The 27,944-nt window shown below is 36.1% G+C and overlaps 1 protein-coding gene across 4 annotated transcripts in view; it reads right to left on the reverse strand.

Moving 5' to 3' along the window:
- Positions 1–27,944, reverse strand: part of LOC150078095 (teneurin-m-like) — a 287,032-nt gene that overhangs the window by 38,152 nt on the left and 220,936 nt on the right. For 3 of the 4 annotated variants that reach the window (XM_090384887.1, XM_090384888.1, XM_090384886.1), the window contains exons 9-19: positions 25,635–25,746; positions 25,271–25,375; positions 23,589–23,783; positions 23,239–23,448; positions 21,489–21,674; positions 20,345–20,491; positions 17,246–17,453; positions 12,832–12,858; positions 6,372–6,491; positions 5,328–5,616; positions 4,087–4,354 (exon numbers count right to left, since the gene is read on the reverse strand). In XM_090384887.1, the coding sequence (XP_090241013.1) occupies positions 4,087–4,354; positions 5,328–5,616; positions 6,372–6,491; positions 12,832–12,858; positions 17,246–17,453; positions 20,345–20,491; positions 21,489–21,674; positions 23,239–23,448; positions 23,589–23,783; positions 25,271–25,375; positions 25,635–25,746 (1,867 nt within the window). The remainder of the gene's footprint in view (positions 1–4,086; positions 4,355–5,327; positions 5,617–6,371; positions 6,492–12,831; positions 12,859–17,245; positions 17,454–20,344; positions 20,492–21,488; positions 21,675–23,238; positions 23,449–23,588; positions 23,784–25,270; positions 25,376–25,634; positions 25,747–27,944) is intronic. The other variant, XM_090384889.1, reaches the window with a different exon arrangement.

Consider the following 27,944-nt stretch of genomic DNA (forward strand, 5'->3'; position numbering starts at 1 on the left):
AACGGTCCAACTGATCCATCTTTTCTTTTCCTTCATTTATTTCGTTCTACTTCTCATCTCTCTCATGTATAAAATTTCTCTTTTTGTGTTTACTGAAAATTAGAATACAGAGATCCAATCAGACACCAACGAGGTCCTGCTGGGTTCTCACCCTTCAACGTATTTACAATATTATAATGCTACTAATAACCTTTCATATTTAAGATAAGCATTAAAATAAATTTCAAAAAAAATTAACGTACACTAAGAATAAAAAAGACATTAAACAGATACAAAAACTGCTCACAAAACCATCAAAATATAATGTAAATACAAATACTAGAATAACAGTAATATCATAAACTGAAGGATACTAAAATTATATATATTTTAGCACACCTAAATGTAAAATGAATGAAAATAAATAAGAAAAAATAAAATAAAAATGTATCTGAAAACAATCGCTAATACATTGTAAGAGATGAATTGCAAATCAAAGGTAGCACATTCTAAATATAATACACCTTAATACGCTAAATATAACACACCTTAATATGCTAAATATAATACACCTTAATATACTAAATATAAAAGACAATAAAAATAAATAAATAATTATAAATTCATTGTGAAGACAAAAGAGAAGAAATTTTAGGTGTGCGCTGATTTTTCTAAACTTGATCTTTCTGAATTATGCAAACTTTAAAAGAAAGAAAAATATCTGAGTCATCGAATGTGAGTATTAATGTGTATTAGAAAGCTACCGAAATTATTCTTTCATTCTAGCATCTGTCTCCAAAGCATACTTTTCCTTGATCCCTAGATACGATGTCTCTAAATTTACCACCACAGCCTTCCGATGAGCCAAATCTTTAGCGTGATGAAAATCGTGGAAGTTGTGCGGGAAGAACTTCTCGACTGCTGAATATTTCATCATCTAACCTCCCAGATCGTCCGATATTTCCTTTAATGTCTTTGTTAAGTCGCAGACGTCCTTTATTTGAAGGTTTAGTTACCTCATTTGTCACAGCAGGTCGGTTGTTTGTGACAAGTTAGTTCGTTAAAAATTCTTGACGAGTTTCCAGATGGCTGATTAATATTAAATATAGCGTGTGGATATGATAATTTCTGTTGCGCCTTGTGCGTTCGTCATTTGGCTGGAATATTTCAACCAAAGCGAACCCCACTAAAACACTGACATGGCTCACAGACACTCCTGCTACAATAAATTTAATTTCCCACGATCGCCGGTTGAAATATGAGAAAGAGAAAAAAAAGTAAAATCTTGCACATGTGTTAGGAAAGATGATAAATGGAGTTTCTATTGGGGATTCGGTTACTTTCTTCTCGGAATATTCTTTTAAAGGGGAAAAAGTGTAGTTGAAATTTCTTCTTAAAACGATAAAAGCGTATTTGGTTTATCGTACAGTTATTCTTGGGGGCACAAAAGTCTCTAAGGTTTCTACATTTTCACAAAACAGTAATTGATGTTATGCCAGTACTTTTAACACCCTAGAAAAACAACAAACTTTAAAACCATCATAAATCAAATCGCACCATTTTAAGGCAATTAATATTGTCACACGTCGATTGGTAGTATTTCCGATACATCATTGATACAGAGCTGAATCCAACAGGTGTCAGTAAACCAACATTTGTCAAAGAAGCATGCAGCACTAAGGTGATACACGATGTGTACAACGAACATGAGCCAAGAGGATGCAAATTGAGTTGCGATATGGAGATGAAAAAAATCATGCTGAAGTGCATGACGAAAAATCAGTCTGTTGCGTGTGTTTTAGAAATGGATAGAATACTACAAGAAGTGTACGAAATGCGAAAGCAAATTTCGAAAAAGAAACTGTTTCTGACTTTCTGGACAATTTTGATTTAGGAAAAACAGCTACAGCCTATAACTTTCCAAACACCCCTCGTGTATATATTATTATAATAATAATTTCGTTTAATTAACATTACAAATGATAATATTATTATTAATCAATATTATTGGCGTATCTCGAACTCCACCAACCACTTATGATGGGTTCATTAACTGTGAGTAATAAATGATGTAGCACCAAGGATAGAACATACTATTTTGTCGTTTAATCCAGTGGTTCCCAAAGTTAGCGATACCGCCTCTTGGTGGCGCTGAGAGGCACAGAGAAGTAGGGATGCGCTGGAGGATGATTTGAAAGTTTTTCGACCATTTGGATCGCTGCATAAAGAGGATCTCTTTTGATGGAAATTCCATGGGCGATAAATCCATTTTCAGATACTGAGGAAGTTGAGGTAGTGGAGGAAGAACTATTGAGCTACAAAATGACATTGAGCTGAATCCAAAGTTTAAGAGATAGTCGTATCAAGAGTTTTGGTTACAGAAGGAAATTTCTGATCGCTATCCTGCCCTGCGTACAATGATTAAGAAGCTCCTTGTTGCATTCCTAACTAGCATTAGCAAGGAACATGATGCAAGAACCCAAGCTTATACAGCATCAGTCAAAAAGAAAACTTGCCACACTTCACCCATCCATTTGCCCCAAAATTTTGACCAATTCTTCCTTGAATTTATTTAAGGTATCAACTTCCACAACGACAGGTGGAAGTTTGTTCCAGCAATCAACAACCACTGGCTAAAGAAAAAATTCCGCACATCTATTCTACAACTGGCTTTCCTCAATTTGAATTTATACCCCCCTCAGGTTCGTAATCTGAGCAAGAGGAAGAATCCCAACAGCATTGAGCCACTTTAAACCATTCAAGGACCTATACACCTCAATTAGATCACCTCACAGGTGCCTAGTCTCCAGATGCTGCAATTTTAGTTTATTGAATTGTTTAAAATTAGGAAAATAAATCAATTTCAGTGCTAAATTTATCCAAAACCTTTGTAGACAAATTAAATTATAAAAAAAAAGGAAACAAAAGAAATGAGTATTGTAATCCGTCAGAAAAGTAAGCTGGCGACGTATAGTTAATTAACTGATAATTAATTAACTGATCTTTTAGAAAAAAAAACTGGTGTTAAGTCACTCGTGAAAAACTAGGCAATATTCGGATAAACTTTCAAAATATTCTCGCAAGGGGACACTGTAGTCGACTACAGCCTACTTTGAGGATAGTTTCAGATGTTTCAACGACGGATCACAGTTTCCAAATCTTTTATTAAGTGTTTCTGGCATCATTCCAAAAGTTTGCAACCTCCCTAGAAACTTATAAACCAGCTTCGCTACTTAATCCCTTCCCCTAATAGAAAGATCAGAATTACAAGAGAAGGATGCTACCGAAATCCCCTACGTTAATAAAAAGTTTGCCACAGAAGTGGAACACCTGGAACTCGTTGACATCCCCAAAACATTTCTGATTAACTTAGGATCTCGAAAACAACTTACAAAGTCTTTTAATTGTTTTAATTGGTTAGAGGGTTGTATATATTTCAAAAGTAAATGTTTCCGGATTAAAAATTGCAGAAAAATACAAGGATGCCCAACTGACAGCAATAATACCAAACTGCAGTACCTATCGATTTTTGCTATCGATATTTGTTCTTCTAATTCAAACATAAATCTACTTAAATCAAATAATTCTTCCGCTGCTTCAAACAAAGTCTTTGAGAAATGAAAGAGCCGAGCATCATCCTATCAGGAGGCAATCCTTTAGCATCCTGTTTCAAAAAAATAAATAAAAAATTCGGAGCTGCTTAGAAGCTGGCTATAAATATCACATAAAAACCAGAAGTCCTGTGCATTGTTTTGTTGAGTTAAGCAGGTGATGGGGAGCAAGGTATCGCCTCCCAGAGTTGAAAGAGCACGAGGCTTATCGTTGAAAATTTACTGCGATTTTACTCTCGCGAGAAGATAATGAAAACTGTAAATAAAATAGAATATTGTGTTGTTTTAAGAGATTGGAGTGGAAAGAAGCGGTGGTAGATTTGGGTTTGTTTTCGTTCCAAGAAGAAAATTTTCCAGAAATAATCTTACGTCCCAGTAATTTATAACTGCATTAATCTGGGATTACGGGAGAAACAGAACAGATTACGCTTTTATATTCTGGAAAAGAAAAATAAATGGAATGAAAACATAAATTACGTACAATCTTCGAGCTTACCTCTTGCTGTAGTGAGTCCATGAACTTTCTGTTTATAGATGTTTCTTTTATTCCACGCATACGTGTATTTTATGTCTGGGTCGGCCTCAAATATTTTCTCGAAAAGGATTCCCTCCACTATAATACGTAGATGGACCAACCGCAGGGCGGAAGGGATGGAGGAAGGGGTCAACTGCATGTGGATGGTCGAGAGATATCCTTGGGCGTGACTGCTGTGGTATATAAGGAACAAGTCCGATCCAGGAATTGAGAGACTTTCTTGTAGCACCTACACAGAAAAGGTTTCGCCACATGTAGCCTCGAGGACCCTTCATACATTTTAGAATAGAGAAATAACATATCTCTAAAATATCGAACTTTGTTTTTTCAGACAACAAACAAAGAAGAGAAATACACAGTATTGCATAAAATATCAGTATTTATTTTTAAAGCATTTTATTTATTAAATATGGGGATTATCCAGAAGAAATGTCGGACACTTTTTTTTCCTCAGGATTAAATTTAATTTTAAAAAGCTGAAAACTTAAATAATATTCGGTTTTCATTTTTCCGATTTTAATCAGATTTGGAATGGCTTGACAAATATTTTTAAAAGCCCCAAATATAAAATTTCATGAAAATCTGTCCATTGGGAATTCCTCTGTCACGTGCGGACGGACAGACAGCAGACAGATGAACATTGCGAAGACAATGGGCACATATGTGCGTGCTATACATACATACACGCCCCTAATAATGATTTTAAAGTGTAAATGAGCCCCATAACTCCCTATTATCCCAGCTATGGGTCTAGATAATTCTGGAATCCTTATTTACATAACTGCCAATGCCATTGTTATCCAGTATAATGTAGGGGAAAGGTTCCTATATTTGGACCAGGTCCCAAATCGAACTATTCGTATATTAATTAAATTATAGGACAGAAAGCCTCAAACTATGAAAAATTCAAGCTATGACATTATTAATGCGATTGCATCATTACCATGTAGTTGAATTTTAAGACAAAACGAAGTTTGTACGTTAGGCATCGTTATTATAAACATTTAATATTGTGAAATCCTTCACAACGAGTTGCCTATCCCTTATACTTGGAATAAATAACACTTCCCATCACAAAACTCTTCTATTATTTATTCTTAGTTGAATACCATCACCCAGACAACAATTTATACTGTTTGATCCAATATATGATCTTTCCACCCCTTTTACTTCATCATCTAATTCACCATCCGGAGGTATACCTGAGTTTCCGCCATCACAGCACTGTTTTCTGTGCACCCCTCCTGGGAAACCGGCTTCCAAGTTTGGTACACAATTGGCTTCATCAGATCATAATCATGATGTTCGCACGTTTCTTGGTGGTCGAAGAGGGTCTCTTCTACTTCCACTTCGGCAAGTGCTGACATCACCACAGGGTTCATAACGATGATGTCGTTCCACGGGATTAGCACCGTTCGTTTCAATGGATGGAATGGATTACGTTGAAACTGCAGAGTAACTGCTCCTCCACCATTAACGAGTATGTCAAACCTACGTGCATAAAGGAAAAAAGAAACAAAACAAACTTTTGATTTTTTTTCTCTCTTTTGTATATTTTATTCATTTATCTATTACTACTTAATTTAATAAAATAATCTCATTATTAGTCTGTGTCCTAATAATTCAGCCGTTAAATATAGAATTCAATTAAAAACATCCCTTAGTATTTCATGTACGTTTTTTTAAAAACATGTTTAAGCCTAATTAGGCTTAACTAGGCCTAATTAGTTTATCATTAAAGTCAAACTTTTTTTCTTGTTATTATTTGTTCGTAGAAGCAACAACAGCGAGTTACTCGTGCGAAAATTCAGCAAAACGTGCTCGGATATTTATGTGAAGTGTAATTAGTGTTATTTGGTGTTTTATTAAAGTAATGTTTTCTTTTTATAATCGTTGGACTTTGATAAATATTTCACAAAACGTAAATTGACCATGCTGTAATTGTAAATGTGGGAAATTCAAGGGGAGGTTATTCTTTGTATAATTTTGATTAAAACGCATTGTTTAGAAATCATTAATGGTAAATTTAAAAATTCTCGTAAGATGGCTAAAGAATTAAAAACTTCGAGTCAATTATAAACGTGATTATGCATTGTAAACTCGCTCATTAACGTTAAACCAGATAAGACTGTATAAAAGAAGCCATAACAAAAGAATCTTTTACAGGGAGGATGGATCGTGGCCTAATATGTAACGAATTATTTTAATGAGGTCTACTGCAGTGTTTAGAATGCAAAACCACTTACCAACCATCATTCCTGGTAAGAGTAAACCCGAACTGTGGATCGGTTGCGACACTCACACGAATCCCAATAAGTCCATTGCCTTCCTTGCTAATGACTCTACCACGAATCACAGACACTCGACTGAAATCAGCGGTAATGGAAGTTATTTTATTTCAATCCTTTTTAAAGAATTCACAGAAATTTCTTATATTTAGAAGTACTTAACTAAATTAAGAGACTGAATTCTTAAACCGATAGCTTAGAACTAATTTGAATAGAGTTAATTATTTACGGTTAAAAATTAACGATAAAATGATTGAGTTGACATTCTATCTTTGTTGTTAAAATGTTTAGTTTTATAACTAAGACTACATAAATAAATATACATCTAGTAGTCGTTCAAAGATCCTTTTACGAATATTAATTACTTATTTAAACATTTGGAGACTTAATTAGGCTTATTAATAAGATTATCTTTCCCCTTTTTCTGCTCATAATCCTAAACGGATAGTATAAACTTCGACAAATACCAGGAATTAAGCAAAATCTCCAAAATGAAAGCCTATGAGATGTAATTGGTGTGTGGATTACAGGACAAGAAGGTTTAAATATTATTTATGCCTTTTGATATTCTGTAATAAGTTTTAAATTATATCAAAATTAATAAACGCAATTTTAAAATATAATTCTTGAGATTTAGTGTATTTTCTTTTGATTTTTCCATGACTTTCTATTTAAATGATCCAACTAGACAGAGTCCTTCCTGCATGGGTTCGGTCGGGTACCAGAGGAAATCCACGGGTTACTACCAATGCGGATCTGGTTTTCAGTTAATTTTCTGGTTCGCGAGTGCGACGTGGTTCAGTTTTATTTTTCTATTTTTAATTTACTGTTCATTTTAAATAATGCAGTTAATATTTCAACTCAGTTTCTGGGTAACAAAAGGATTGCTGCTAATTGATTACCTTGTACCTACACGCAGTGATCACTGAATTATGATCACCTACCTAATACCACATTGGGCTGCCATTTGCAGAGATTACAGCCGCTATTCGCCTAGGCATTGACTCCCCTAGATGTCTAAACACGTACATAGGGATCTGCAGCCATGCTGTCTTCAAAGCTTTTTACAGTGTCTGAGTAGATGATGGTTGCGTGTTCATAGGCGCCTCACTTTTCGTTTCGTTTGAGGTCAGGCGAATTTAGAAGCTAATCAAGATGGGTAGTATCTTCACTGTGTTCGTTGAACCACTCGTGCCCAGTGCCACCCCGATGACACGGCGCATTATCGTCTTGGAAGATCCGTTTCTGCCCGAGAAAACTGCAACATGGCAGAGTATACATGGTCTCCTAAGAGCTGCCGGTAAACCTCAGCAGTGGAACGTTGGTCCATGCACACCACGGGTCCTAGTTCTTGTCAGCAATGCATACCCCATATTAATCAACTGCCGCCATCTGCCTGGAGAGTGAGTACCATGCGCAATGGGTCCTTGGAGGCGTGTTGCTTGCGCCACGCAACAAGGCATCCATCGGCATGTTGCACCAGGTATTTGGACTCATTCGACCAGCATACTCGTTTCCAGTCCAACCAGCGCGTTGCTGACACCACAGTGTTCGCAGACGACGATGATCAGTGGTCAGGAGAGGGGGGTCACTTGGGTCGTCTGCTGTGGAACCCTGAGTGTGTCCAATACGAAGACCTTAGATGCAGACTAATAACTAGAGTTCACTATTTACCGAGGGATCTCGAGTCACATCTACTAGATACACAAGAAGAATATTTAGCCTTAACTGATTTTGCCCAGGGATTATTTAGCAGGCGCCAAACACTAGCCGCCATATACCGAAGACCTTAACGGAATGAGACAAAACAAAACTGCAAATAGCTGCGAGACGACACAGAGGAACCGACTATACAGACCTTGGACTGACTACAAAATGCACTAGGAAAAGACAAGTGACAATAGATTGTCGAACTACAAGAGTCATGATTACCGCCAATAGAAGCGAAAAAACACCTTTAAATAGTCGTGACATCAGAACAAAGGGACACTGCCCCAAGACCTTGCAGCATAGACCCACTACATAATGACAAAAGGTAGTGTAAGGACTAGCAAACATCACGGAAGGGATAAAACCCCATAATGACAGCCAGTAGACTTGATTATGACCCCAAGATAATGACCAGAAAATAAGCCCCAGACCACATGCAGTCTGGAAGGATGACATCCAGATTTAATCCCCTATTAGTGTCCCACCTAGATGAGACTCAACGGCCAATTTTTTAGGGCCTGCAAACTGATGGAGACGACATACGTGGCACTCTCCCGCCGGAACAGCCTATTGGCGACCCAAATCCGCACTCTCTTGAGCGGATCTTTCTTTCCAAACTCCTGGGGAGGAGAGGCTTGCCTCTCCTTGCCTCCCCAATTTTTTCACTCTGGTGGGGCACGGGCATGCCTCACTACCTGCAGGGGCCATCTACTCTGTCGGCCCCTTATTTCCAATTTCTTCCCCCCAGTCTTCATCCTCCCCCCAAACTTTTGTCTTGCACAGCGTTTAGCCCTACATGTCAAAATCAAAAGAGAACATCAAAATTCTTGCCCGAACCTATTTGGTTTTTAAAACTCACTTTCACCGCACAGCCCCACGTCGCGCAATATTAATACTAACTTGTATCACTAATATCAACCTCGATTTTTTTTTTTTTTTTTTTTTTTTGGTCCTAGCCACTAAAATCCCAGGAAAGTAAGTGGCAAGACCAGCCAGAGTACAAATATTGGTAACACCCGGCCGGCCTCCCTGTGGCAGGTATTGGTAACGTCGGGTCTCACTAGGGGCCCGGCGGCTAACAGGCCGGACGAACAATGGGCACAACAAACTACACAGTACATATCCCACACACTTTTAAATCTCTGGCTTGTCCGATACAGAGAACATACGCGGAGATGGGAGAAATCCCAGGTGCCGTCAGACCCCGAACATACCTAATACCTAATACCTAATATACATCTTAGCGTGCGGCGCATCGTCATTTGGAATATCGTTCTTGCATTCCCACATTGTATTGCGATGTCAACTGTCGCACAGTAACCTGGCGTTCAGTCCGTGCAGCTCACCCTTCACTTACCAAGAACATCCACCTTGCGTAATCCTTTACAATTCTGTTAGCGAAGGTGGTTCGATCCATTCGACACCATTCTTTGTACATCTTAACCACAGTGGGCGTAGCGTATGAAGCTGTTCCACTTTGTATACTGCGAGCTATGCGGTTTAGTCCATTACCAATGGGGTGTTTACAATTCTGTGATCACTGAGTGTAAAACCACAATTGCCTGTGAATATTAAGCAACTTATTGCCGAAGTTAAAAGCTGCATTTAGGGAAAAAGATGAGGAAAGTTGGGTCATGGGGTTTGGTTCTCCATAACGCTGCGCCCGTATGCACAAAGCCCAGATCGCACAGGGCTTTGTACATACGTATAGCCTCATGTGTTCAGAAGCCACAGATGATGAAGAGCTAAAATGCAGTTGTGGAAGCTTCTTTTGATGCACAATCTGAAGAAATTGAGTAATTAAACTCTTTGAAGATTAAATACAAAAAGTGTATTGAACTTAAAGATGAATATTGAAAAATTAAAAAAAAACGCAGAATTTTGTATCCATGTCTTTTAAATTCTATTCTCAGAACTTTTTGATCATCACCTCTCAGATTCTTAAGAGGTTGTTGTTGTTATTTGGTTTTTAGGAGCATTAGCAACTAAGGCCATATTGCTCCGGGAATATGTGGTGGTCATTCCCTGACCTTTCCGCATCCTCCATATTTGGTGGTGATGGGCTCGAATCCCGGTATAATCAAGAAGCGTGTGCTACGCTCTGCTTCTCCTGCCCACCGAGGCGCCTCTTAAGAGGTTTCAACATACTAGTTTCAAATGTTTTGAATAATGATTCATCTGCCATTTGAACGATAAGTAATTCATGCATGTAATTCATACATTTCCATTTTCATTAGATGGACAATGTAATATTACACTTTACTTTCAGACAGTTGTTCCCACTTCTATAGAAAATACTAACCCTATTAAACAAAAACATAACCCTATTGAATGAGCTTTACTTTTCAATTATTTCTATCGTAAAGATAAATTATTTCTCTGTTCAGAAAGAAAACTAGGGTGCTTATGGTATCACACTCACTGCAGAAGATCAAGCGATTCAAATTTTTAAATGTTTCTTCATTGAAGTTCTGTTATTAATTACTTATTGGCTTAATTTGAATGGTCAAAACATGTTGTTTTGGCAATGTCGTTTTAATAAGAATATTGAGTGGATTATCTTAAGGCTTTTTTGAAAAATTGTTTTCCTTCAGTATTAAATCAAACTGAAAATTGCACTTAGAAGATTCAACGAATATTTTTATAAATGTATGTTAATTCATAACCATCTTAACTAATTCACATCGTCAAACGTTAATTTTATCAAAATGTATAGTTAGGTTTAATTACCAAACAAAGTGAGGACCCATTGAGATGAAAACGTTTTGTAGCATTGGCCACCTTTCGATTACAGGCAACCTAATTTTGCTATGAATTATTTCCCAGTTTAATTGAATATTTAGGAGGTCCGACCCTGACAAAATATCAGAAGTTGACCCTTCTGATATTTTGCACGTGGAAGTCCTTGAATCTAGGCATGTTGAAGTCCTTGAATCTTCAGGACTTCCACATGCCTGGATTCGACATGTCATGAACTAAACTAGCAACCGAATGGCGTTTAGAGACTTCCTTCGACAATAATTACTCCCCTTCCTTCAATCATGAAAGTTAGCGGACTTTGTTCCTGTACACCACGTTCTGATGCCCCTTCAGATTTCCAGTGGATTCAAATTTGGAGAATGGATGGCCCAGGCAAATGTTGATCATGTTCTTCGAACCACTCACAAACAGATCTAGCGGGTAGACGGTCATATTATTATCTCTAATTAGCCATCACCTTATGTGTAAAAATTAAGCGTTGCAGGATGGACCCCAGTCCATACCACGAGAACATTTCGACACAATCAATACTTCCAATTGTTTCTTGTACGATAGAGATAGCACAAGATGGATTCATACCCTTAAGCCATTCTCCAACTCTAGCTTTGACGTCGATACGAAAGAGTACAAATCGAGGTTCATCAGACCCCAATACTATTTCCAGACTATTAGTGAGCTAACTGTTGGTATCCAGTTCTTTGGGAATTGTTCTGGAAGATACGGATTAACCATGTATATTGAAATACTCACTCTCTCCCTAAGCATCTTAGCTTTTCTTATAAATCCTGGACATTATAGCCCTGGGCATTCCTGTGACTTACATAAATCGGTTAGCAGTTGTAATATTTTGGCTTCTCAGTGACCGATCTTTTAAAAGATCGTTTATGAATTAATCAGTAAAGTTTATCATTCATTATATCCATTAAACGGACACTGAAATACACCTATGAATTTTGAGTTCGGGATTCTCCACATCTTTGGTTCCAGTACCGAATTTATCGTGTATCTCGTACAGAAAGTTACATATCAATGGGTCCACGTACTAATTCTAATATATAGTATAAACAGTTATACAAAAATAAACATAATACAACAATAGTTACTAATGGAAGTTTTGTATGAAATGCTTTTATACTTGATATATGACTTATAGAAGTCGCATGCATACTACCTACATAGTTGGTGCAATATGGAGAGGAAATTAGTAAAACAGAGCTGAGCAATTGACACCATCCATGCAAAACTACAATGATGCTTAGCTGATGCACCAATGTAATGTGGGCCCAAGCAGAACGTCTACTAACTATGAGAACAACCTCATAGTATGATCTAGATCTAGGTGAGCTAAAGCAGACATCCCTGCACAAAAATGTATAATTATCCAACAAAAAATACCATTCAGTATTAATCTAAGCTACAATGTGCGGTCATGCATGATGTTTTTATGATTAATTTGGTTAAATTAGTAACTGATGGAAAACTATTAATACTGCTCTGCTAGTAATGTACAAACAAGACACATTGGTTATTGAAATAAAGCGCACACACAGCTGTGAGCATTTTAACTGCATTCTTCTATTAACTGACATACATTTAAAGATGCGGCCTATCCACTGAGTACATTGAGACAACAAGCAAGGCTCCACAACACAACAGATTGGAGCCCGAGTTCAGGACTACACATAAAGTACAGCAAAGCAGCTCGAAAACACAAAAAGGTGGCATCACACGGAGCTATTCCGCACAAGCACGAGTATTGATTGTAGTTAACATTAGGAGCACCACAGAGGAGCACAGCATAGGAGGACAGAGCCCAGGGTGGTGGCTGAGCAAAGCGGATGCATCGTTGGATGGATTAGGTGGAGAAACAAGCAGTGGCAAGCCAGCAGGTACAAGCAGGAAGAGGGTGGGAGACATAGACAGAATGTGGGTGGGTTGATTTGCTTACCTTTTAACGAAGGCACTCCAGAACTGGCTGTGAGGTTATGGAGATAAAGCAAAGGGGGAAACACGAAATATACGGTCAGCTCTATGTACAGGAGCATTTTAAGACGCACAAAGAAACACAACACAAATTTTTAACATACACCAATCTTTTACATCGTTCCCATTGCTTAACGTTGCTAAAATCGCGTCTGCTACAGTTGTGTCTGTATATTTTATGGAGGCAGCATAGTTATCCCACCCTACCAGTGGCTTGTTAATCGTGATAAGTCATTATCAATGTTACCAACTTGTTTGAAATTGTACTAATCACGAAAAGACACTATGGTTTATCCCGGTTTGAAAAATGATTCTTGCCCTGAATTGTATACAGAATGACAACTGGATAAAAATCAGCCATCAGAAGCGATTGCTAAAAGGAAAGTGAAATCTAGGCCTGCTCTTTCCAGCTGATATAATATTCCCTCCACCAATTGTAGTAGAACAGTAGACATCCCGACTAACTGCCCGTTTCCAGAACTGCGATTTGCCTGTCACTTTTATTTGCGCATAAAGATGATGGCTAGAAATCGCTTGTGAACAAAATCACACGAGGCCATGGACTCAAAAAGCATGCTTCAGACAATCCAGGTTGGTGGTGACAGTGGCTTGGTCTTGGGGAGAAGATTTGTTGGGAGTTTGAGTCCTGTGATACGATTGCAACAGCTGTTTGCAAGAAGATTCAATCACCAATTTTCCACTTCTCAACTCTAGCAATTATCTGCATAATTCGCTGGATTTCTTCAGGCATCATGGAAGACTATATTACCGGATGCTTCATAGCTTTGTGACATAAGTAATATTTTCTGTTTATACTCTGGAACAGCCATATATGGTCAGAAGAGAAAATTACTGCATTTAGCGGTCAAGGATCCGAACCATGACCAACTGAAACGCGTGCATATCTATACTCCCCTGATAACCAATCGGCTACGTCAAGCATAGCAAAACTTATTCAAAATCTGTTTCTCAATCCCAAGTAAATGGGATTGAGAATTTATTTCTTTATTTCAAAGTGAAATATTGTTAATGATGACTTTAAAACAGTCGGTTTCCTTCGCAAGTTATTTCCATTAAGAAAACATTAGCAATTGATCATTACCTTTGTTAATAGCATCACGTTCTGGAACTTTTGCCAGTCCCTTTGGTCACATGCACTATTCCTCTCATAGCAGGTGAAGGGGTAGGAGTAGTGCATGCGACCAAGGGACAGCCAGAAGTTCCAGAACGTGATGCTATTAACAAAGGTAATAATCACTTGTTAATTGTGAATAAATTAATAAGTATAGCTGTGGTTAAGCAATGGGATACATAAATACATCCATGTTCATATTATACACTTTTATATTTAATAAAACACATAGAAAAATAACAATTTCTTTACTCAATTAGTAAATTTTTATATTTGTGAAAGTTAGTATTTTAATACAAAAATTCTACTGTTTATATAATATACATAATGTTATTAAATAACAGAAAAGGACACACACACAGACACAAGACTAGGATTACACTCCGTGTGATAACTGTATACATAAACACACACGAAAGACACTGGCACAATATTGGACACCACACAGAACATTTAGACACACAAAATTAACAAATATCAACATCGAAAATACAATTATTGATTTATAAAGTGGAATTACTCTTTCAAACAGCGAGTTTATTCTAATAGGCTTCAATATTAAGCATTCTTGAAAATTGTAATCTCGTTAGTGTCAATCAGATTAAAAATAATCACGAGACTGAACCAAAACGTTCTTGAAATCAGGAATTCAAACACAATTCAAATTATTTTTGAAGCCAAATTAATAAAAGTTAATTTAGTTTCTAATTTCATTTAATGAATCACTTATGTCATAAATCTTTGCTTATTTAAAGTATAATGAAGAGCGAACCAAACTAAAAAATACGTTTCATAAATTAATATTTCAGCAAGTTGATTGTTAAAATTACAATGAGATAAATGTTGATTATACACTTACTGGACAAAAATTTAGAAACCTTTATTCAATATCTAGTAGGGTCACATTTTTTTCTAAATTGAAATAAAATAAATAAAAATAACAACCCGCACACATCGTGGCATGGATTCCACTAGGTGTCGGAGGGAATGTAACTCCACATTTGACCATTCTTCCATCAGGATATTTGTCAGCTGCTCGGCAGAGAGCCGCGAAGCCGTTCTTTCCAACATAAACATGCCATTCTCAATTGTATTCAGATTTTCAGATTTAGACAGCCAGAGAAGATGTTACAAATATTGGGAATGTTCCTGGAATCATTCAGATACAATTTTTTGTATGATGGACAGTTGCCTTGTCGTTTTGAAAGAATCCATCGCAATCAGAGTAAAAATGAAACATGCAGGGTGAATTTGGTCCGACACGATATTGATTGAAGCTAACATGACCTTCTTACTGTATGAATATAAACAGTCCGTACCAACAGAACGTATCCGATACCATCTTCAACCGCTTGAGTGGCGGACACGAAACAGTTTGGACAGTATGACTTCGTGTACGTACACGACTACGAAATCCCAGATTATTCAACTCCCGCCTGATATATTTCTTTCTCATAGAACTGCATTCTCCTTTTGTCTTCCACTCGTATATTTACAGATGGTCGCTTCAGTGATATCCTTTGTTTTCTCAATTGTGGTTCCTGCTAAAAGTACTCCAAAATAACAACTTTCTGAAAATCTAAAAGATCAACCGTCTTGCCAGCTATCAGATCGACTAAGAAGTCCCAGGAGAGCGTACACTATTCATCTGATACCAAGGATCCTATGTTCATACCTTGTTGTTGTTCTTGTTCTAGGATTTTAAGAACATCAGCGACAAAGGCCATATGACTTCGTATATGCTGTCTGTAAATCGCTTGTGTTCTGCGGTCGAGTTGTTGTTTTGCTGGATGAAAAACTCAGGTTTTTATTAAACTTAAAACTTATTTTTTCGAATTACGCACTATTTTAAGGATTTCATATTATAAGAGACAGCCTTCGCTTCGCGCAAACTTGGCTTATGGTCTCTCTAGTAAATAAATATCCAGTGCATTCATGAGATATGTTGCTGGTAGCTATTGATTACCCTAACGCATTAGGATAATGCGATATATCTTCTATATTTGGACTTCAAACACAAAGCGAAATATATTCAGTGAAAGGTATCTGCATATATTTGAAGAGAAAATTCGCATTTAGCGATCACACAGTATTCAAAATCGTATCATAATACCATCTATTTGAAGAATAGAACGTTGGGCAATAAACTCACGCACATTTAGCGCTTTTCTAATAGCTTTTAAATGTTCTAGAAGCAAACTTCATATTACCACACATCAGAGAAGTAAAATTCACGCTTCTAGCATTCTGTTTTGAATAATTAGTTTCTTAAGAATTAAGATATCAAGTTGGCAACACGTCTAAATGTCAAATGCCTGTGTATTCTAAGACGTTTAACGGAGAATAAATATTTCTTAAATTTCTTTGAACTCCTCTTCGATTTTTTTTCCACTTTTTTTTTGTCTAATACGTAATCTTAATTTTCCATTTTTTTTGTCTAAAATGTAATCTTAATTATTTTTTTCTGTAAAATCAAACACATCCGCATATTTTCGAGCCTAAGTTAATTTAATTATCTCCGTTCAGAAAAAAAAAAGGAATTATATTGTCTGTTTAGAATGCAGAACCAGCTTTTGATTGCAATTAGAATCTAGACTTAATGATGTAAGAATGCTCAAAGAAAAATTACGACACTTAAGAATTCCAGTCTTCAAATAACATAAAAAGGAACAAAAAAAATACAGATTCTTGTAAGTCACTTATAAAATTCATTATCACGATAATACCTCAATTTGTTTAGAAGCAAGAATTAAAAAAAACATTCCTCTAGTAATTTACATACTTATTTAAATTGGCAGGCTAGAAACCTTTGCCTTTTATCATTCCAAAGCAGAAAATTTAGCTGTAAGGTCAAAATAGCTTTCGGTATAGGTATAAACCGTGACCTTTAAAATATTACCCTAAATTTCATATATAAGGTACAGTCTCAAAGGTATTAACATTAAAGGCCACGTAAGGTATCACCTTAAAAGGTATTGTATTAAAGGTCAAATATGATATGACCTTAAAGGTATTGTATTAAAGGTCAAATATGATATGACCTTAAAGACAAAGGTTAAAATAAGGTATGACAATGACATTAAAGGTCAAATAGGATATGACCTTAAAGGTTAATTGTCGCAAATAAGGTATTACCTTAAAGGCATTAAAAGACAATTTATTTATATTCGATAGGAGTTCTATTTTCAGAGTAATCACCAGAAAGACTATTTTAGATTTTTTAGAAGATAATGAAAACTTAGCCTACCTCTCAGAATATTCGTCTCGGTGGGCATAACTTTGAACACTGTCTTCTTCAATAAGGAATTTCATCTTCTGATAGAATGATGCTGTCACAGCTGGTGGCTGTTTTCTGAGAAGAATATCAAGAGGATCTGGAGAAGATACGCACATCAAACTGTCTTGGCACTGTTCGGTGAAGCAGCATTCGCTGTCTGCGCAGTCTATCAACCCATCTGTTTTGTTTATAAATATTAAGGATATTAGTAACACAGTCGTAGAGGAAAAACAAAACATGAAATTCTATGATAGTAATCGATTTGTTTAGATTTAGAAAAAAAGCACAGAACATGCGCACTAAAGCCTCTTCATTATACAGCAAATGAAGATCTACTAGTAATTTATTAGTAATTGGTTTTAAGATGCCATTGATACTATCAGCTGCCATATGGAGACAATTTATGATTTCTTTACAGAGATTTTATAACTTAATCTCAAATTTTATCCACTTATATCGATCCGAACTTAAAACCTGATCGTAAAAGAAACTTTAACATTCACTTTCAAGAGTTGTAATTAAAGCCGATAGATAGCACTTTGTTTAAACATCAAAGCCATTAAATGTTAATGAGTTAATAATAGCAAAAGGTAGTGATAGAGAATTTCATGCGCAATGGTTAGCTATAAAACTTTATTGCTACTGTATAAAGGCTCTCCAGGATTGGTACGATCTCTAGTAAGAGTCGAACAAGTTCTCTGTGCGTTTGTGACAAACTTTGTGTACATTATTGAGGATAAGAAGCAAAGGTAGTTTCGCAACTGCTTTTAAACCAAAGCAAATATGTTTTCTTGCGCATTAAATACGGATTAAGTCAGTAAAACTGCCATATTCATGTGTGTGCGTGTGCGTGATCTACAATGCATGTAAAATGCGGTTCGTCCAGTTGGAAATTCTCTACAGAAATGTTTTAGGCATTTTAAATTCAGAAGTAATAAACTTATTGAGCGAAGCAGCAGAGTATCCTTGCCGTCACACTTTGCTGTATCCAGTCAGAATGCTGTAGCGCCATCTAGCTTCTATGATGATGTGATTATACTCTAAAAGCGTGTGGCATTTAGAGATACCCTTATTTTCGACGGATCCTAGACCATTTTGCTTGGAAACGGAGGTACATTATTGATGATTTCGTGCACTAAAACACTGAGATATTCAAAGTGTATAAAGTAATCGGTTTTAAAAATTATTTTAAAAAAATTCTTATTTCATAATTTAAACATTGCTGTATAAGGTCAACATATCCCTCTTGGAATTGAGAGGACACAGGCGATCTCCACAGAGAACACTGTAACCAAGCCAGTGGCTTGGTTACAGTGTTCCAACAACCATAAAAATACTCTGAGTACATGCAGAGTATTCGCACCAAGCTGACAACTTTAGACCAGCTGTTACTATCGGGCAGCTCGGGTGTGTTTTATGAAAACTTTGCTCAAATGAATGCAACCAAAGAAATTGCTTTAAAAACCCCTTAAATGCGATGGGTTCCACTACCGAAATATGATATTCAGTTACCAACAGCACTGGTAACCGAACGCTTTATCGATCAAAATATACCGCTTCAGAAACAGTGGAGTTTAGAAAAAAACAAGAGCTTCATAAGCGTTATAAGTCTGGTCATGCACCGGAGAGAATGTGGTCTACTTTAAAGCCAGGGCTTGCTTTAACCGCTTTTAATCACATCATGAGAGGGCACGTAGAGGCCACTTTGAAGAAAGATTACCACCTATTCCTCAGCATAACAAAAAAAAAAAAAAAAACCTCCCCTGCAGAGCAGTTTGGAAATGTGTTACATTTCATTTCCAAGTTCAACACAATGCAAGATGGTTAAGCCTCGGAGTTTCACATGCATGATGATGGGGTTCCCAGAGACGACCTCGTACTGATGCCAATCACATGAAAGCAGCTCATCGTAGTAATCAATTGCTCACCAACCACAAGAACAACCGGCGCAAATTCTCTGCCTGAGTTCAGCATCAAGGGACTAAATTCATTCAGTCCCTTGATGTCTTTCTCAACCACCGATTTTGAAAAACATAAGGCATCAAATGGTCAGAAAGCGGTACTATCTCATCCGGAATACTTTATACAGATATCACATCCCTCCTGCCAACGAAACCCCCCTAGAAACATCTATATTAACTACTCACGAGTAAAATTCTACTTCACAAACCTCTGCAGCTTCACTCTGCCATGCATGAATGATCCACCATTACAAGCTTGCTGATAATTACCAAAACTCTCTGAATTCAAAAAAAAAAAATCAGAGACAGCAATTATTTACTTTGTCTTGGAAGCAGCCTTTGATAACACCCTCATAGCATCACTTTTCGAAGCCGCTTCAACAGTTATATAAAATTGATGGTTGGCTACTGAATTTCCTTAAGAAACAATCAGGAAAAGAAACTACCATTGAGTTATTAAAGTTTCCTTAAGAAACAACCTGGAAAACAGGACCATTGAGTTATTAACACCTTTATTATAAATTAATCTATTTATAATCATTTTTACTTATGTACTTATTATTTATTTTTGGGTTTGAGTGTTAGTTTTATCATTATTTTAATAAAGAAAATTAGGAATTATTTTTATTTGACTGCCCTGACTTCATATAAACATTTTCGATCTTTATCAAAGATACAGTAGCCTTCAAAAAAACAATGCTTTATGGTATATTAGTAAATATATTATTAGTTAGTAGAATAAACCAATATTCCTCATTATTTTGTTATTTTAGACTCGCAACAAAAGAAATATGACTTATTCAGAGTGCATGAAAACAGCAAATCTTTGCCTCTGATATTACGTGAGGCTAAATATATTGTAGTTAGAAATAGCGTTGCGTTCGACCCCTACCTTCTCCCCTCAGGAATAAATTCCTTTTTCTCCCAAACAAAGTTTTCTATTGTTACGATAGCTTCATGAAATTGAAAACTGAAGAAGTTCCATATCTTTTATCACAAATCAAAATTAATGCGGCACTGTTCCTTCGTATGTGAGCCTTTTTCCTGACAAGAAGACATGATTTATCACTAAAAGCCACACAAATAGAGAGATATATGAATCGCCTACCTTCATCGTTATCGATATCATCTCGACAGTTCGTCTCTTGGGGAACAATGCAGTCTCGTCCACCCCATCCGGGGTCACATCGACATGACCAAACTTCGTTATCAAGAGAACACTGTCCGTGGTCGCTGCATTCCCTTGGGCATCCATCTTGCCAGAGAGAAAGAAAGAATAAGCACCAATCAGATACCAGCTACATGCGTTTAAACATTTATACATTACTTTTCTCTATCTAAAGATAAAAAGTATACACAGTAGGAAAGTATGTAAGACTGGAGTCATTTTTAACAACTCTCGGCCTTTACTGATATACGAAAATCAATGCCATAAAACAGGGATTCTGAATGTTTAATAGAAAGTTTTCAGAACTTTAAGTAGATATAACTCAGCCATCCTGGCACGCACACAGGCGTGCGACATGTTTAGGAACACCGCCTCCTAGAAATAATGTCGTTAGCTATTTATACCACAGCTCACCTTCCCTCTGACAAACTACCTGCAGCTATTTAAGAAAATTTCGCTATAAAAGCCTTTTAAGATATATATGTTTACAAACTGCGATTATTCTGCAGCTACGTGTGTACATCAGAGATTTCGGGCATCTTTTATAGAAAATGCAGTTTTCTAAAATGGGTTCGCGAAAGACCATTTTGGGACATGCGATTAAAATACTTGCCTAAGTAAAGTAGGTGCTAAGGAACGGTGTTCGAGAGATTGAATACAGGTTTGCTTTTAAATAGGTTTTTGGTGAAGAAGTGCGTAGTTCCTCAAATATTCACGAACTGTGATATACCGATGGTCCCAATGGATAATTTAACGTCTTTATGTTTTATAAACGAGGCAAGTCTTTTGAATTATGCCTTATAATGAGGTAACGTGTTTAAACTACAGAATAAACAGAACTTTATTTTGTCTGATGGCGTTATAATTAGGTGGCTGAGGCTATAAACCGAATCCTTACGAGGTTTGATAAAAAAAAAGGTTAGGTGAATGTTCCAAAAAGTTATTCAATGATAAATGTTTCTTCCATATAATCTCCTACAAATGCACACTTTTTAGATGACCCTTGCTATTAATCAAAACAAATTCTTTCATGGGCTATCGCTTTGTTCAAAAAGTCTGATCAACCCTTGTAAACCCAACTCACCTATTGTGCAATGTTTTCCCATCCACCCTTGGCGACAGGCGCACGTGCCGTTGTGACACTGGCCGTGCTCTTGACATCGATGATCGCAGCTTCTTTCGTCGCAGTGATCTCCAGTCCACCCTTCTTCGCAGCGGCAACGACTTTCCTCGCAATGTCCGTGTGGTCCGCAGTCGAGATTGCATTTGGCTGAAAGATTCATCAAATACTTAAATAATAAGATATACTGGAACGCACTGTCAGTTGACCCTTGCATATTTTTAACCTAAGGAACTTTTTCTCAACCAAACGTTTGGTAACCCATTAAAATCTTTCCTTTTTGAACTCGGAAAATCAATAAAATCATCAACAATTATTGAAATTCGGACTAAACAACCCAATAAATGCCAAAGAATTATTTCGTCTAGTATAGGTTACATAAAACCATAATTATGATTCTGAAACTGTCTATATCTAAGGAAGATAATGTTCTCCTATATATTTCTTCGGGATGTTACTAGCTAGAGAGAGAGATTTTTATCGAACTCTTCATGCGAAAAATTCACAGGCCTGTGACTAATTAGACCTTTTACAGTTAGTGCGCCAAAAACACCGATTACTGAGCTACTTTTCGAAGGTTATAACAATTAGACTTTTTTTCTTTATCTTCTACCCTATTAATGTTAGGGTAATTTGTTCTAGTAGGCACCGAATATGTCAAACAAAAAACATGGACTTTTCATCCGAAATTCTTGATAAAACTCGACCTTCATTGCATTGTAAAAGGTCCTTCGTTCTTAGACAGAGTCATGATTAATGCGTGTTCTGAAATTGAGAGATCCAATGTTCTTGTCTACTTTTGTTAGGCCATTAATGTAATGAATACCGCATTTTCATATTCGTAATAATGTGAGTACATTATAATCACTGCAGTTTCTTAAATCCGGGGAAAGAGTTCGCTTACAAGAGGGGGTTATTATTCAAAATTAGAGTTTCCGATAATATAAGAAATAAAGGGAATCCCCATCTTTTAAAATTACCTTTTTTATATATTTTTAAATATTTAATAGGCAGAATTAAAAGAGTAAATGAAAGAACAGAAATGAGAGATTCCCTAGCATTAATTAATAATAAAATTTGATTTTTTTTTTGGTTTAAATAAAGGTGAAAGGTATATTAATCAAAATTAATTCAGTAAATTCGTTAAAAATGAAAATTGGTAAATAGATGCTCTTTAAAAGTTAATAAATTGAACTTAAATAATTAATGATGTGATTATTAACGTTTCTTTTGTTTTAAATTACAATAGCATTAACTGCAACAGTATTCTCTTTAAGACTCTTAATTAATAACAATCGAATTTAACATTAATAACTTTAACAATTGACTTTAACATTAATAACTTTAACAATTGACTTTAACAATCGAATTTAACATTAATAACTTTAACAATCGAATTTAACATTAATAACTTTAACAATTGGTTTTAACAGTCGAATTTAGCATTAACAAATAACTTTAACAATCGAAGTGATCAACATAAAAGTTTTGCCTTTTAAATAAATATAAAAAAATTAAAAATATATAAATTTAATATAATATTTTAAGCCTAAGGATAAATCGGTTTGTTTTATTTTCAGTATCGTTTTAGTTTAAATGAAATCGACAGTAAATTTAATTAATTTTAAACTTTTACCTTAAACTGATCACTTAATTTTTGAATTTTTATATAATCTAAAATTAAGTGAGGTTTTAACATTTATTAGTATCTTACCTCGAGAACAATCAGGCCCTGTCCAAAGATCGAAACATACGCAGCTTTCACTGTCCAAGTCGTAGACACCATGAAGTGAGCAATCAGGGAAACATCGAGTTAATCTGTCATCACCTTCGCTACAGTTGCTTCCTTTCCACCCAGTTTTACACCAGCACTTCCCTTGGACGCACACCCCATGACCACTACAAGTTGGATCCAGGCAATCGACTGCATCAACAAAACAATGGGTTATGTGGTAACTCACAAAAAACATCTATAGATGTGAATATTCCTTAAATTACTAAAATATTAAACATGAGTCTGTTGTAAGAATAAAACAATAAATATAAGAAATACATAAAACTAACCCTCTTCACAATGCTGCCCTCTGAAGCCTGCTTCACAAGAACACTTCCCATCAGAGCATTTTCCGTGTCCATTACAATCAGGAGTCTCACATTCCGTCAGTGGCACGTTGCACTCAACGCCTTTCCAGCCCTGTTCGCATCGGCACGTCCCTTGCATGTAACGCCCATGCCCGCTGCAGTGAACTGGACATACACCTATAAATAAAGAAAAAAAACGTGTTTGTGTTGCTAAAATGCCTCTCTTCTAAGAATGATATGTGATATTAATTCAAGTCATGTGCTGCCAGTATTATTGAGCAATATTTTTTTCAAAATTAAAAGTTGTTTCACTCACTGTGCGATTATATATAAATAACCTTGTAAATAATGTCCATTTAAGAGTTTAAAGTATTAAAATACTACGATTAATAATGTCCAAATTAAAAAAATCGCTAATAATTAAGAATATTTGCACTTAGGGGATTTTTTTTAAAAAAATTAGTTCATAATTTTGTTCTCGAAGAAACTGTAAGATGGGTAAGAATTTCGATGGTATAAGAATAAATACGTTATCAGTGGACTTTCTAGAATCATGTGCTTTTTTTGTGGAATATCTTGACTCATTCGATAGATCATGGTGGGTACAAATGACTAATTTCTGATTACTTTTATGAATCCATTATCAATGATCAAAGTTTGGTTAATTTGCTCTAAAGAATATGTTCTATTCGAGCAAACATTTTTGCACACTTTTAAAATCCAGAGAAAATATCTCATCAATCTTTTACGAGGAGTCTGAAAAGTTCTGAGACCGGACCTGCTATTCTGGATAGGAACATTCTGGAACAATCATTGATCAGTTTAACCGTTTCTGTTGAAAGAAATAGTCCTTGACCATCAACCCTTTGCCACGCTTAAACTGCTTTTGTAACCTGAATACTGATGTCCTACTTAATGCGCCCAATACAAAAACTTTCTAGATAAGATCCAACTTCTTTCCAATTTTACAAACTTCACGCAAAAGTCAATCATTCATATTTGCCTTAAAAGGTATAAGATATCATTTGCATCTATCACAGCAAAAGATATTTTACTTTCAGAAGATGGAGCACATTTCGCAAGGGTTCATTATCACATGCTTCCTCTGATGACCCAGCATAACGGTTACAGGAGGTCCGATTAATGAATAGACAATAGAAGAAGGCAGCGCACAGCATATCATTGTCGAATGCTACCATGGAATTAAAAGTTATATAATTTTATTGTAAATACTTATGCTTTTGATTTTATCTTATGCATCCAGTAAGTTTATTGCAAATATATTGTAGAACTTAAGACTTATCGTACTCTATGGAGGATTTCCCAACATCTAGAAGGTGATTGCTTGTTATAGAAATTATTATGTGTAAAGTTTCCTTTTAAAGGATGACATAACTCTCCTTGCTCATTATCTCTTTATACAAAATGATTTTACAGAATATTTGACTCGAACAGTAAACTGAACGTATATGCCATCATTCGTACTGAGATATGAATCTAAAATTGATATGAAAATTGAAATTAAACTGTTCCTTGTGAACGTTCTTCAATATGTTTTGAAAGACATAAGAATCTAAACAACTAATGAATTAAACTTTCCCGCTTATTATTTTTTTCTAAAAAGAAGACATCTGAGAGGATAATTTAGATGCTTCTGTACTCACTGTCAGCACAGTCGTGACCAATGTACCCCGGGAAACAATGGCATTTTCCAAGATGACAGTTTCCATGGTGATGGCAGTTGCTAGGACATGACGTCGACACATCTCCTGGAAAAATAAATGCTACATATCAGCAACATCCAACTGCAAAAATCGAAGCATAAATTTAAAATAAATGCGCCCTAACCTTTTTTATCTGAGTGTACTAAACTCATTTTTTTCTTCAAGTTTAAAACTACGCTAAACCGTGATTGACTGATATCGACCCCAAAATTTTAGCATTATCTTCGTGCACTGTCTGCAGACACATCGCGGTATTAACTGTAAATCTCTGTTTAAGAATTGCATGAACGAGAAAGGTACTCACGTGCCAGTGCAGGATGGAAACCAATGGTAACAGCGTTCCTTTCGTCATTAATGATTGATAAGTACCACGTCCCTGGCTCTAAATAATGAATAAAGCTGATTTCTTGGCGAGGCTAAAAAAAGAAGTTGAAATATTTTCTTTACGTGGCTAGAAGATATTCTAGAAGGAAATGTAAAAGTACATTCGTGAAATATTGATGCTACAGACTTATTGTTTTCTTAATGGTAGCTACTACTTCATCTTAACTCTCTCTTAGGCAACAGTACAGTCAGGAAATATTGGAAGGGCATAACATGGCGGATATAAATAATCGGAAATGCTCACACAGAGGTGAGATGTATGTTCCAGTAGTTAGCAGAGCATTTATCTGCGTTGAAGTGGATGAAATAAGGGAATAAATACACGGTTTGTTCAATTGTAGTCTGCATTTCCCCTGTAGAAGTTGCTTCGCTGTAAGAGTTTTGCAATAATTGAAGATCTGAGGGAATGCGTCATTTACAGGGGTAGCAAACAGATTGCAGCAACTTATGGATTTAATATGACGCAGAAACGAATCCCTCATAATCAGAAGCCAATAATACAGTATACAAAATGTACAAAACAACATTTCTTATACAATGTAAAATTTTAATTAAACAAACTTAAAATGATAAACGAGAAATACACCAAAAATAAACAACTCCGGCTACAATATATTTTAACTGTTTCTTAAAATCCCAAAAAGATTTATTCTCCAAGCATCACGTCCCATGGAATTCTGGGATAACCGCAATGTGCCAGGAGCATGTAGCCTTTGCGTGTTAAAGTACAAGGTTGGTAGATATGAGGCGAATCAATCAAGTAATTTGTTACTTTACGCATGAAGAGTATACCATGGTATTTTCGGCGATGTATCGGGGGTATTAAGCTGACCTTATGCAAATGAGGCATGCGTATAACTTCGTGAAGTCTGCTCTGTGATAAACAATAGTAGTAGCCATACACTACAAGGAAGCCACAGGCTTTTGCTGGTCTGTCCGGAAAAAATGTAATTAAGAAAACACATATGTTACCTTTGAATTTACTCAAACTGTCAGTCTCAACTGCGAGGACAACTTGTTCCAGTAATAAAAGACGCGCTTGCTAAAAAAAAACTTCCTAAAATCTAGTCTAAACCTCTTCCCCTGTAATTTGAATTTGTGACCCCTACTTTTGGAATTTTTTCCACCTTCATTCATTCATTTTACTAACCCCCTCAGAGCCGTATAAACCTCAATGAGGTCACCTCTGAGGGACCTAGTTTCCAAGCTCTGTAGCCCACATAATCGAAGTCTTTCATCGTATGGTCGCCCTTCTGTCGATATCACATTTGCCCGTCTTTGGGCCATTTCAAGAAGCTCAATGTCTTCTTTCAGATGAGGTCTGCATAATTGAACGCAGTATTCCAAATGTAGTCTTACAATTGCCTTATACAGTAGGACTATGACCTCCATATCTCTACAGGATATTGTTAGATGAATCATCAATAGGACACCATGGGTTGTCCTGATTGCCTGTTTACACTGCTCAGATATAACTTCTTTTATTCCAATTATAAAAAGGCCTTTTGTATAAGAAGAATAAGTTGCCTAGAATCAACTTTTCATTTCTGCTATTTTACAATTGTCGTCCACACAACGTATCGCAAAATATATTGAGTAAAATGCAGTTGCCGTGCACCCTCTTTCAAGGATATCTTTTTAGTTGGATTGAGAAAATGATATGAAAAATTATTCGCCACTGTTAGCATCTTCCTCTGAATGCCTTGATGGTGGATATGAAAATGATAGTATTCATCAGCAGAACTTCAAGCTTCAAAAGATCCTTCCAGCAGGTGGCACATTTCACCATCACATCTAGATCTATTACTAGGAATTAAAATAAATAAAAAAAACAATATTTTACATTTCAAAAATAAATGTACTTTTACTTCAAAAGGATCTTAGAAAATTCTCAGGTCCTTTAGGAAGATGCTTCAGAGAATTCTGGCAGCCGAAGATTCAGTACCTATTATCTGGCTACCAATTATTAAAATTACAAGCAAAGAAGCAACTTCTGGGACCTCATAGATACCCAGCACAAGGGTTAATTCCCGAGAAATAGTACGAGAAGGCATTTTCCCCCACATGACAACCAATCAATATTCGTGTGCTCATCGTTTGGCTACAGAGCGTTGTCCCGTGACTTTTGTAGCACAGTGTATGCTTCTATACGAACGCTTAAGATAATACATAAATACTCGATACAAAACAGAAACTTTTACTCTGGATTATTACATCAATCATGAGGTCG

This window comes from Mastigoproctus giganteus, chromosome 11, assembly GCF_048544385.1.
Source record: "Mastigoproctus giganteus isolate SK-2022 chromosome 11, ASM4854438v1, whole genome shotgun sequence".
Lineage (NCBI taxonomy): Eukaryota > Metazoa > Arthropoda > Arachnida > Uropygi > Thelyphonidae > Mastigoproctus > Mastigoproctus giganteus.